We start from the raw sequence: 13,537 nt of genomic DNA, 5'->3' as shown, positions 1-13,537 counted from the left end.
ACCGTGGATCTTCTATCATCCTTGATTTTCCTGTTTGCTCTAGGTGATGACAAGGGGTCTTTTATAAACAAATAAGCTGTTGCCTTTTATAAAAATACACATTTTACAATAAGAACAATAAACAATAAGAACTCTTGTTCTTACTGTGCTGATTTTCACTTCTTTGTTTTAAAAGTCACCCATATAATTAGAATATATAACTTCCTATCCTAAATCTGTATTTCTGTTGTATCCACAAAGCAGAGCATCCCGAGCTGTTTTTCTTAACAATTGCCACAGAAAAATGCATTTGAAAATGCTTTTAGTGCTACAAGAGCTAGTTCACATTTCACATTGGGAAGAAACTGTGCTTCCTGCTGAAGTACATTAAGTAAGAAAGATTTCAGCACCAGCTTCATTATAGTCATTGCACAGTTCTAATAGTTTGTGTTTTGCTAGGCTCTGACTTGAGAAATTTAAAACACATAAAGGAACCCAGACACAAAGGGCCAATTAATTCCTGGTGTATCCATATACACTGAAAGGAGTTACCACAGGCATGAAGTTAGCCCCATGACAGTTTTCTATGCAAGAAAGCTGTAGGGATTTGAAAGTGTTTCTCTTCTTCCTTCACCGGGATTTTCCTGCAAACATTGACAAAATTTATAGATCTAATTGCAAAACACAGTGTCCTGTTTTTCTTTCCTAAGTTATTTCAAGCTCAATGCTGTTTAAATCCGGAGCTCAGTTTATGATTCAGAGTACAATTCCTGACTGAGAAAGCTTCTAAAAGGAAGAAAGCCTCTTGAGGTGCAGTGGTTAATTTGTTGTACATTAGAATTGGAGGCTGAGGCATGGAGGAGCCAGTGTGGTAATAGACTATACAGTGGCTAAAGCCATGGTTTCATCAGAACTTATTCTTTCCAAGCAACCAGAAAAAATATCTTCTATATACATTCTCATCCAAAACAAACAAACAAACAAACAAACAAACAAACAAACAAAAACCTTTGTTAGATCATTATCTGGGAAAAATAAAAATAAAAATTGAGAGCGAACCTGAAAGAACATTAGATACATGCATAGATAGATCAAAGAAAAATTATTTGGTATTGGGGTATCTCCCATGGTGTCTTCCTTTTCCCAAACAGTGAAATTTGAAGACATTTCTTGACTGCATATCTAAAAAGCAAATTGTCAATGACTGTGTTATGTTTGACTGTACTTTCCAATTTGTTTTTGGAAATTGTATCTTCTTTACTATTATAAATATAGTAAATATATGACAAATTTGTCTATGTTGCCTGTTTATAAATAATTTTAAATTCCATATACAGAGTGAAATATGCAGAAGAGTCTTTGAGAAACCTTGGTGTTTGTCCATTTATTATTCTGTGTTTACATTTTGAAATGGTATTAGGGGAGCTGATAGTAGTCTCTGAACCTGTCCTCTTACAAAGATCTGTGTGGTGTTTTTGTTGTTGGTTTGTTTCCTCATTTTGTTTGTTTGTTGTTGTTGTTTTGTTTTGTTCGTTTGTCTCTTTGGGGTGTGCACATTTTTTTTCCCCTCTTGGAAACAGAGAATGTGGAAGAAAAGTTTTCCAAAACTGAATCTCTTCTCTGAATCTCTTCTAATCTCACCACCTGTTTAAATTCCTGGTATGAGTCCATTCTCTCCATTGCAACTGAAAATATTTCTGAGTTTTCCTGGTATGTATTAGAAAGAGCCTGTAAAAATGTGAACTTGTATAGGCAGCTTCTACTCTCCCAGGTCTAAACTGATAAAACAACCATTGTTATCTTAAAAGTGTAGGAGTTTTATTCATTACTTATGGTGAGAATGTGATAAAGCTACATTGGCATTTCTTTTTTCCTCAAGAACAAAAATATCAAAAGCCCAACTATTTCAGACAAATAACAGAGAAACAGCTAGAGTACCTCAAAAGCACAGCAGTAAAATGCTGTCTTTCCTCACTTTCCCATTTTATATGTAATAAGATGCTTTAACAGTGATGTTTGATCATGTTACCTTCTTAATAGATACTAGATTACATTTCCAAGTGAGACAGAATCTTGAGACCACACCATAAAGAATAAAGGGATTGAAGTGTCTCATCAGCAGATACCTGATCCATCTCCAGCTCACGATATTCCTGCACTGGGGCTGCCATTCCAAATAGTAAGGAGGTCACGGTGTCAGCCCTGCTAGCTGGGGAGCAGGGATAAGGAATGTTCATATCTCTTGTTAGCCATTGATAATTTGTCATTGACTTCCTTGGGATTAGCATTTCATCCATTATCTTATATAAATGAATTTTCAGCGAGAATCAAAGAAAAGTCTACTTATTTGCTTTAGAGAACATCCATGCATTTTTACTTTCATAAAAAAAAATGTTAATTTGAGGTTAACTCAGGCTCTTACTTAGGGTTTGTATATTGGTGTCTAAAAGAACGGAAGATTCAGCCTTCAGTAAACTAAAGCACTGTTGTATTTCTTCTTTAGGAAGGAAATACCTAGTAGTACAAGTAAAATGCCATGTCCCAGTACTATAGCAGCAATATCCCTTATGTAGTAATGTGTGAGTGAGTGCACGTAACAATATAAGCATAGCACATGCTTTTTTATTTTATTTGTTTGTCTGTGTACGTGTATGATGAATGAAAGATAATAGTAATTAACACAAGTATGAAGATAGTGATTTAAATGATACAGCTATGTTTTTTCATTTCTTTAATTAAAAAAAAAAAAAAAAAGGAACCAAAATAATCTAGGATCAAAATTATGTCCCTCAGATGGTTAGTGATACTGTTGCCCTGTCATTTCAGATAAACCTGCAGAAGAAGATGCGAGTCACTGGAGTTATAACCCAGGGTGCCAAGAGAATTGGAAGTCCAGAATATGTAAAATCTTACAAAATTGCATATAGTAATGATGGGAAGTCGTGGACAATGTACAAAGTAAAAGGCACAAATGAGGATATGGTAAGTTAAGTCATCTGTGTATGACTTACTGAGTATGACTGTGTGTGTCTATGTCTCATGTTTTAGCTGCCTTCAGACATATGAGGTATCTCTAGTAAATAAGCTTAATTACTTGACAGCTTGATATAGGTTGCCTAGTTGTTATTTTCTGTTTTAGAAATCCAGAAATTTTGACTTTCTTTCTTCTAAGAATTTCTTATTCTTTAATTGATGGTTTTATAAATATTTTGTCCCAAGGCTAACAAAATCCTGTTTATTACACTTAACTGATTTTCATTTTAATTAGTTTACCAGTAATTACTCATTACTCTGTTTTCAATTTAGTTTTATTACATTGGCAGATTACCATTAACCCTTAAAAGCATGGAACCCATTCATCAATGCTAATCTCTGTGCTGCACAAACAGTATCATCCAGTGAGAAGTACACATTCACACTTTATAGTTACCATTTATTTTTTGTACTGACTTCTGCATACAAAGCAGCAAAAATCCTTTTGCTGTATAGGTTAAGATAGAACAAAGGCGCCTTGCAGGGTTGGACATGTTTTTTTCTTATTCAGGCAGGAAATTAAACTGCTGGGTGAAAGGTGTGTAGTGAGGGAAGAAAGCAAAACACATACAAAGCATATCTAGTTAGAATGAGGAGTAAATAGGGAAATGCTTATAGGTTTAATTCAGCTACCACTGAGATCAATTATAGTTATAGTACACTTATATATTTTATATAGTTACAGTACACTGCAGTGGGAGCTAGAGCAGGTTCTTGAAGTAGAGGGGAAGAGTAAATGTCAATCAGTGCAAATAATTGAAGGCAAAATTGAATAGGGGCCATTTAATGCACTAATTAGAAAAGAAGATGTAATTTAGGCGTTAGTAGATCGAGTTCCTAGGAGTGACAAGATAAAGGCCCACAGCACAGGTGGCAAATGCACACTGGTGCAAGACAAGGGCTTTATTTTAGGTTTTGCTTAAAAGCTTCTATATTAGGCACTGGAGGAGATAGGACAACCTCAACATGCAAAATACTTGCAGAGAAACATTGAGAACAAGTGAAAAGAAAAAAGCAGGTATTTTTGAGGCAGGGTAATCAACTGCACCTCCAGTAGTGCTTCTGGCATGTTTTATTAAGATGTCACTTTGCCATAGGTGTTCCGTGGAAACGTGGACAACAACACCCCGTACGCTAACTCCTTCACACCACCAATAAAGTCACAGTATGTCCGGCTGTATCCTCAGGTTTGCAGAAGACATTGCACGTTGAGGATGGAACTTCTGGGCTGTGAGTTATCAGGTGGGTTTTCTGCAATCACTGTGTCTCTGAAGCGTTAAATACAATCATGAAATCAAATAATCACACAATCATAAAATCATAGAACCATAGAGTAGTTTGGGACGTTAAAGCCCACCCAGTGCCACCCCCTGCCATGGGTAGGGACACCTCCCACCAGGCAAGGCTTCCCCCAGCACCATCCAGCCTGGCCTTGGGCACTGCCATTGATGGGGCAGCCACAGCTCCTCTGGGCAGCCTGGCCTGGGCCTCACCGCCCTCTGAGTGAAGAATTTCTTCCTAACATAGAATCTAAATCTCCCCTTTTTTAGTTTAAAGCCATTACCCCTTCTCCTATCCCTACAATCCCTGACAACGAGTCCCTCCCCAGCCTTCCCGTAGCTCCCTTTAGATACTGGAATAGTATACTACTTAGATACTACTGCTGTAGTGCTGCTTAAGCAAGCACTGCATTTTTGTGCCTGTGGCCTGAAACACCTCAAAGTGGTTTCACCACCTGGTGAAATGCAGTTGGCAGGCCTGAGTTTATCCTGGCAGAAATTTGCCTCTTTTTATGTAAGTTACATCAGCAAAAATACTTATCTAAATAATATGAGTGACAGAAGTGTATTGCCGTAGGGCAGTAACAGGGGTAGAGTAATGTGGCAGCTACGCAGTATCGCATTGTAAATCTTCCTGGCACCAAAGCTGACCTGAGTCATTTCTCATGAGGACTGGGTGACCACACTGGTCTGTGTATGACATCCTCAGAGGTACCAGACTTCTTTGGCTGCCTTTGAAGATCACTCATGCTGGAGGCAGAACTATTTTGCTGGTCTGCTTTGGACAAGATTTCAGTTTAGATTTGTTCTGTGGGTTTCCAGCAGAAGCAGGGATTGTATCATGTAGCAAAAAAAGTAAATGAACAAGTGGAACCAATATAAACCCTCTTAAGGTTTGTAGTAGCAGAAGTTATAGCTCAAAAATGTAAAGCCTGACCTCTAGCCACTCTCTGCAAGAACCGTGTTCCCTTACAAATTCAGTAAAGCATGTAAATTTTTTATCTTTTTCAAGAGATCAACCTTTTACCAGTGGGAGCGCACCACTGAATTCATTTAAGAAAGATTTTTATGTGGCTGCTGCTTACTGTACAAACAATAGTCATCCCATTCACGAATGATATATCAAAACAGCTGGAGTTAAATAATCCTCAGTCCTCTAGTGGCATCAAAACCAGATTCAGAAATGAAAAGTTAATGCATTAATCTCAGTGTAGCCCTTTTCCAATATAGATAGGTTTGAGAGTAAATAGAAAATTCTGTCTAGCTGCTTTAGTCTATTAGATTTTTTTTACGTCTTCCATTTCTGGAACTGCAATTTAGAGTAAGTCCTTGCCAGAATGACCAGGAATTGTTTTGCTCAAAGAACTGTGAAAGCTACTGAAGTGAATTAATTTCAGTGGTCTCCTAACAGTTTCAAGGTTGTCATTTCTTAGAACCCTGGGCAGCCAAGCCTCAACAGAAGCATTTCAATCTTAATGAAAGAGGAGTATAATTATATATAACGGCAGACTAATACACTGTAATTCCAGGTGGTCTGTCTTTCTTAGGCAGAAAAACATGTTGAGATGTCTGGCTTCTTTGACAAGTGCTGGTGCTTCAAAGGGAGTCATTACCAAAAAGGGCTGAGACTATGTTGCAGCACCAGATCATCCAAAAAGTTAATCCTTTCTTAGTACAAATTTCATCAAAATGTTCAGTATAATCTGCTGTAGATTAATAAATCCCTTTACTTGAAAGAACTCGTAGTCAGATCTCATTGAAAATCATGATCAGTGCTTGTGTAGTTGGCCATCAGTAAATCAGGCGTTAATTTGCATGGTCTTAAGTTTCTGCCTTGCCTGTGTTTTGCACATTTCTGTGTTGCAAATTCCCTTTCTACCACAGGGTATTCATTTATGGGGAGACACAGATCACAGCTACTGTTTATTAGAATGTCTTTATTCATTAAGCTGTTATTAGGATTAGCATCAAACTTTCAACAGCAGATAATTTCACACAACGTAGTCACTCACTTATGCAATTCACTCACACACTCAAACATCTGCATATGGTAGACACTGCCTTCTTGCAGGTGGTCTGCTGTTGATGCTGGTGTGCTTTGGTGGCCGTGGGTGATTTCAGTAAATTCCTAATGTTCTGAGTTTGTCACATCTTGCAGAGGAAAGTTAGTCCCCAGCACTAAGCAGGGGACACTTGCACATAACATCTTCCAAGCAGGTAATTTTTTTCTTTTGGTAGTTTTTTTTCTGGTAAATATTTCTCCAAGCTAACAATATCTAAAAGCACTTTCACACAGGGAGCCTTTTTAATATTTACATTTAATATTAGATTCCTCTCCCCCTTTTCATGTTCAGTAGTATCTACTCTGGAGAAGAATCCTATTTTCATTAATAGTAAGATTTTTGTTTTAATGTCTTGATTTTCATAAAATAAAAAATACCACAGTGTTAACATTTTAAACACAGATTTTGCCAGTTCTTCATGAATCCTCATCTAAGATAAGATGTGTGTAGACCTTCACATGCAGAAGCATTTGCAGTTTTGCCTCTGCTATGTTAGACATTTAATATTTCTGTTGGAATGTTGAGCTTTTTTGAAAGAAGTTCAGTATAACAGCAACATACAGGACTCAGAAGACTAAAATATTATGCCATCAGAAAAGACAACAGAGAATAATCTCCATATGGATCCTTTCAATTTTCAGACCCTAATCCACACTTTCCCAGGGTTTAGGTTCCTCATTAGTTCACTGCTCATTTTTCATTGGGGTAGGCCAAATATGATGTCTCCAAACTTATACCGAGATGGGTTTAAACATACACAGTCACCAGTTAACAATTATCACAGGTGGTGATATTCAAAGTATCTGAAACGTTTTGTCCTAAGATGCTCCTCTGAGCTTAGCCACAAGTGTGTCTACATCAGCTCTCATTGATTTTAACAGGTTGTAGAAAAGGAAGAGGAGGTTTAATCCTTTCAAAGGAACAATATGAAGCAAATTGAAAGAACATGCAGTAGAGTGGAGATGTCTCAAGGAGTTGTGAGCATTATTACAAATACACTTCTGTGGCAGATGCCTATCTACAGACACAAAATTTTGCAGCAGTTTGATGATTCTGTTGTTTGTGCTCTCAATAAAAGCTCACCTCTCAAAAAATAAAAACAAAAACCAGTGCTCATACTCCATGCAGGGTGCCATGGCAAGAGACCATATGTGATCTGCTGCTGTTCTGCAACCCATGTACATCAAGTTTATCTTTCAGTTTTCCTTGTTCTTCTCACTTTCTCCACTTATCTGCAACATCCATCTTACTCCATCTTACTCCTCTTTTGTTTTTCATTTGGGACAGATTAGAAGGAAGGCAGGTGTGAAATGCCATTAATTCATGCACACATGCACAGACACACAAGCAGACACATCTGTTGTTTCCTAAATCAATAATACTCGAAGAAGATAGAACTGTTTTTATGGATTGGACCAGCACTGAAAAACAGTTTTGACAACCCATGTTTTTGTGTCAGAGCCTCCTTCAGATTCCTTGGATGAAACATTCTTGCTGACAGCCCTTGTGATCTTGGAGTGATACTTCAGAGTTGAATAATAAGCAAAATCCTTCTCTAAAGCAACAGATGAGTCTCTCTTATTTACACTATCAATTGCTGCCTCCTACTCCCAGGAAAATTGTTTTGTTGTTTTTAAGTAGATAGTTCCCTCAACAGGCAAGGCTTCACATTTTCCATTTTTGAACTGAGAATCAATTCTGAAAAGGTTTGTTGTTGTTTGTTCCCCCACCCCACCCCCTTACCCCCAAGTTAGCTCTGTTTATTTTTAATTGAATATGATACATGACAGTATTTCAAAGTTTAAATACGGTTGTTACTACATTAAAGAGCATGTTGTTATTACCTGTCTTTGCTAATTTGTTCCTGCTGTTTGAACCCCCCAGGGGGTCTAGACTTACCTTCCTTTATTTGAATCCCCAATAATTCCACCTGATTCTGTGGTTAAACTAACTGCAGAAACAGAAAGTAGAATCTGACCAAAAGGTCTTTGCTAGGAATATCAAAGAAACCAAACAAGATTCAGGTCTTTTAAATGAGGGTGAGAATACTGTGGAGAAAATGAACTTTTAAGAGAGCCAGCTTTGATATCTTGCTCAAATAAAGTGAAAGTGAAAAACAATATGATAGTTTTGAGTGTTTTTTTTTTGTTTGTTTTGTTTTTGTTTTTGTTTTTGTTTTTGTTTTTCAGTGGTCACACTGCTCTGATTTTATCAGGAGACACCAGCTGAGACGGGTCATATAACCACGGGAAAGTCTTCACAATTTACCAGCGTGCTTTAAGAGACACAGCTGGTGACTTAGCAAATGATTACCTGTAAGGAACCAGCCCAGTGGCTTGGGGTCCAAATATCAGGTGGAAAACTTCTGTCTTATAAAGTCAAGGTCTTGTCACCCACAGTTAGTCCTGGGCACATTCTGGCCCATTCAGTTAAATTAAAATATTATTTGCAGGTTAACTGAGATAAGTCAGTCACAGATCTGAGTAGGATAACCGAATTTATGTAGTGACAACTTTGGCACAACTGCACACAGGCAGATTTTTGATAGCTTGAGGAAAAAATTAAGAAAGCTCCCTCTGTTTGTGTTCCCACAAATATCCATCCATCAATCATTGCTCCATGCAGCCATATGTCCACTCTTCCTGAGCACTTTTCATCCCCCACTTGGAGCACTTTTCTTTGCTTTTCAACCTTAAAACCAGGCAACTCACTTCCCTCCCTCACTTCCAGTAATGTTGTTACAGTGCTACCATCCACAGTTGTCTTGCCTGTTGTCAGCTTCCCTCTTCTCTCTTCTGGATCTAGATGTGCTTTGTATATTCTCACTGTACTGTAGCAGGGCAGAGTAACACAGAGTCACTTATTATATTGATGTTGTTTCTATTTGTTTTTGCTCTTGTTGTTTCATGGACACCCAAAAGAGAGAAAGAAGCCCAAGATCTATCTTTAGCGGCAGTCAAAATAACTCAGTTATGTGGGACATCCACCTGGTTTGAACAAATAAACCTACAACTCTATTTCTCCTACAAAATTATCTACTAATATTCTCCCGCCCTTGCAGACATTATTCTGTAGTCTTCCATTCTGCCAGCGTGTGTGGAGGCTTTTTTGTCTGGGTATGTAGTAATTGGAAAGTGTAGAAGGGCTCAGTGCTTGTTAACATTATACTTCAGTAATGGCATTAAGAAAAAATAATGTTTCCTCAGTACACAGGAACATGGGTTTTGTGGCAAGGCATATAAACATGATAAAAATGAACTGAATAGGGGAAACAATATCAAGCTACTGGACAGGAAAAGAAAACCAAGATAAGAGACAGAAGTAATTTTTTCTGCTTGTTTCCCTTCATAAATTTATGTGAGCATAAAATACTTTGAATTCTCTATCTTGTTTTCAATTCTTCCAAGGTAGTGTTGAAATAAAGTGCCTTGAATTGGCTATTTTTCATGTGTTTGTTTGCAGCTTCCCCCAACAATACTCTTGATTAAAGCCCTTTCTTTGAGAATTGCCAGTTTTCTTTTCCATAAGGGAAAAAACTAAACCACTTACAGAGATAAGTAGGTAGTGTCACAGATCTTATTTGCTGTTCCAGGTTGCTCTGAACCCCTAGGGATGAAGTCGGGACATATACAGGACTATCAAATTTCTGCCTCCAGTGTTTTCCGGACACTCAACATGGACATGTTTGCTTGGGAGCCCAGGAAAGCTCGGCTGGACAAGCAAGGCAAAGTCAATGCCTGGACCTCTGGACACAATGACCAGTCCCAGTGGCTGCAGGTAAACTTTCACATAAAATTTCACAGGCATTATTCTTTGTGGTGCCAGTATGGGGAAGATATACTGGTTTGGGATTATTTTTTGCTCCTCATTGTGAGTATAACCATCCTGACTATAACCATCCTGACCATGCCACGTGCAGATGATGAAGCTATGAAAGGCTGCACAGATCTTCATGTTTTTGGTACCTTAGTTGCACTGCTCCATTGCAGGTCAGATTGTGCAGCATACAGAGCTAGCCAAATGTTGCAAGGTTTCCAGCAACCAGGAATATTCCTTTGTAAATTAACACAAACAGTGTTTGCAGATCTGTTTCACTGGCTTCTCTACTGTTGAGAGAGGTTTTCTTCCTGCTTCTGTCCTTCCAAAGCTCCCTGGAAAAGCATATTTACCTGAGATTTGTGCACATGAAGAAACTTGGTCCATAGAAATTATCTTTGTCTAAATGAGAATGCTCAAAAGTTCGAGACAAGTCTGACGCTACTGAGATTGATTCAGCATATGAATTCATTATAAAGATGCACGCAGGCGATGTTTTCAGCCCGAGCGTGATTTATACAAGTCAGTAGTAGGCTAATGTGTAAGATTGCAATAAATCACCATATGGAAGCCTATTTGACCAGTTGCTGACACATTTACATTTTTTGAACTGTTGAAAATAGCAGTGTTTTGAATCAGCTGCCAGTTTGCAGTAGAGTTCTCAGCAGGAAGCCTCAATAGCGCTAGACATGTGGTACTAACCCCCTACAATCTTTCCACATATAAATTATGACATATTAGCTTTTTTACCTACAGTTGCTAAGCAATTTAGCAATATGATTACTGTCTTTTCCCCAAGTTTACACACGTATAGCACGGAAGTATCAGTTGCTTTGTCTATTTAACATTTGAATAACTGCAGATCTTGGGATTTGCTGAAAGTTTTTTAGAGCAGCTTGTTGAAACAGCAGTTAGCAACTTCTGGAGAGGGGGAAGATTTTATTGCTGTATTTTACGGTGGAGAAGCAGATGAAAGTGTTTCTGCAAGTAAAAGAGAGGCTGTTTTATTGCAGCCAGTTTTAGCCCCGTCAATGATGCCAAGAAACCAAGATTGTGCAGAGGCTCTGCAGAAATACCCTGTGGTGCATTATTCCTCCTGTGGGTGACAGTGGATTTTTAATTAACTACAGATGGCAGGGAGCTGCAGAGTTAACTCTTATATTCTAAAATTTTCTGTTCTGTTCTAAGCCTTGCCATAGTTGAACCTGCCTGAACCTGTAAATTTAACCTGGACCCCTGTGACCACTTGTTAGGTCTCTATAAGTCCTTTATAAGGCATATTTTTTAATCTGGTCAAAAATTTGTCAAGCAGTATTTATGTTTTTTTGTTTTGTTTGTTTGTTTGTTTGTTTTAAGAGTATGATAATATTTCTTGTTTGAAAAAAACAGAAGGTATTAAAATCACTTGTTTTTTCAGTGTCTAATCTAGCCATTAACTTACACTATTAGCTGATTTTTATTAATTCAGTCCATGAGTAAAGATGGACTCATATTCTTCAAGACTGGGTAACAGTTCTGTAAGAAAAACAAGCGTGACATTTAAATTTGTCTGTTTGTTGTTGTTTTGTTTGCTGGTAGTTCTTTCTTTTTTTCTTTAAAATGCATAATACTGTAACCTTTTAATGCACTGACTGCAATTTTATCATCATGCTGCTTTCACGGAATTTAGTCAAAACACATTTGTAAGAAAAAATATGTGAAAGCAAACTTATCTGTATGCCCTTTTCACTCAGCAATTACATATTGCAAGGAATTAACCCAATAGCAATTCCATGGTATCCTAAAACAGGCATAAAGTAAGGCACAGATTTCTGGATATCACTTAAGTGGCTGTCCTACCAATGTGTTATTTCACAGTGTTAGCTTTACATGCCTTTTGAATTTTCTCTGCATGCCTTATTTGGTTTATCTTTTATAATTTTCACTAGAAAGCCTATAAAATTGGGTAAAAGCCTACTGAATGCCTTTAAAAATTATTGTTGTAATATGTGTTATGCGGATGACTCGAACAGCTTTGTTCCAACTGGTAGTTATTTTGGGAGAACCTTGCCTAAACGCCATTGTTATCAACTGTTCCTCTTCTTAAAAGCTTGTGTGCTGACATACACATCAGGGAGCCTGCTGTGATAATGGTTGCTGAGAGGTGATTGCATCATGTGCATAAATGCTACTTGCTACTTATGGGCAGTTCACAGCACTTTTGGATGAACCCTGGAGATAAATTCTTCTCTATCATGGGCTGGGATTGTTTTACTCTGTTTGTTTTCTCTCCTTCAAAAAGGGAAATTCTGAATCTTCTGTTTATTTTAAAATGCAGCCACTAATAAGTAAGTTCTTTTTCTTGAAGTGTTTGGGATCGCTACATCCATAATTTAGCTCCAGAGGCAGCTATGTGACTCATCACAGAGGCAGTGCATTTTCTTCTTTAAGACTATTACTTTATCAGTGCTGCAGTTGTTGGAAACCTGTTGTGAACTAAGCTCTACTTACCTGATGAGCTACAGGTTCCCTGCACAACACTTGTTTACATCAAACACTACCATTAGTAGAAGAAAACGGTTTTCTATGATGTGGGGGAAATGTGAGTGTGACAAGATGACCAGAATTATCATTTTCCATCTCAGTCATAATCTGGGCACTAGGAGACATGGTTTAGTGATGGGACTTGGTAGGTCAGGTTGGTGGTTGGACTTGAAGGCCAGTTTGAGTGTAGGTGATTGCCTGATCCTATGGGTGTGAATTCCCCAAAGTGCTTGCTTCAAGGGAGACACTTGCTGTTCCTGTAAAGATGCTACTGCAAAAGCCATGTGTCAGTTACCTGGCCTAATTCATAGGGTAGGACCCTTCACTGACATTGGTAATCTGCCTTTTTTTGTCTCTCTAGTTGTTGTAGTCGAAATCAGTGCAGGGTGGTGATACAGAAAAATGCTGCTGTTCAGCAGGGTACCAAACCTAATGGGAGTAATTAATTCCAGCAACCAGTTCTGCTCCTGAATGCACTTCCTTAGGGATTCCTTTCCTTTTGGAGACACTGCTGGGAAATTATCTAAAAAATAAATAAATAAATAAAAGGAAAAAAAAAAGGTTCAGGAGAAGAGGGGAGAGGGGAAGGAGTTAGTGCTGAAATTTAAAAGAAGTAAACGTTTGCTTCCTATCATTATGTACAACCTTAATGTAAATCAAGCCAGGTACTGCAAGGAAGTTCACAGTCTTTTGCAAGGATTTCTTGGTGATCTGTGACAAGGCTGTTTTGGGAGTGCTTCTGTTTCTCCTGAACACAATCCAGGACTGTAATTCCAGCCAGTCACCACACTCCCCGTTTTTTTAGATATCTGGGTATGTTAAAGTGCTTCTTGCCTTATGTCT

The 13,537-nt window shown here is 38.0% G+C and overlaps 1 protein-coding gene across 2 annotated transcripts in view; it reads left to right on the top strand.

Annotated features, from left to right (window-relative positions):
• The window catches only part of EDIL3 (EGF like repeats and discoidin domains 3), a 266,089-nt gene that overhangs the window by 202,567 nt on the left and 49,985 nt on the right, over window positions 1–13,537 (top strand). For both annotated transcript variants that reach the window (XM_038170824.2, XM_038170823.2), the window contains 3 exons: window positions 2,806–2,961; window positions 4,110–4,254; window positions 9,948–10,132. In XM_038170824.2, the coding sequence (XP_038026752.1) occupies window positions 2,806–2,961; window positions 4,110–4,254; window positions 9,948–10,132 (486 nt within the window). The remainder of the gene's footprint in view (window positions 1–2,805; window positions 2,962–4,109; window positions 4,255–9,947; window positions 10,133–13,537) is intronic.

This window comes from Anas platyrhynchos, chromosome Z (genome assembly GCF_047663525.1).
Source record: "Anas platyrhynchos isolate ZD024472 breed Pekin duck chromosome Z, IASCAAS_PekinDuck_T2T, whole genome shotgun sequence".
NCBI lineage: Eukaryota > Metazoa > Chordata > Aves > Anseriformes > Anatidae > Anas > Anas platyrhynchos.
Note: the sequence above shows the minus strand (reverse complement) of the source record. Positions and strands in the feature narration are given on the sequence as shown.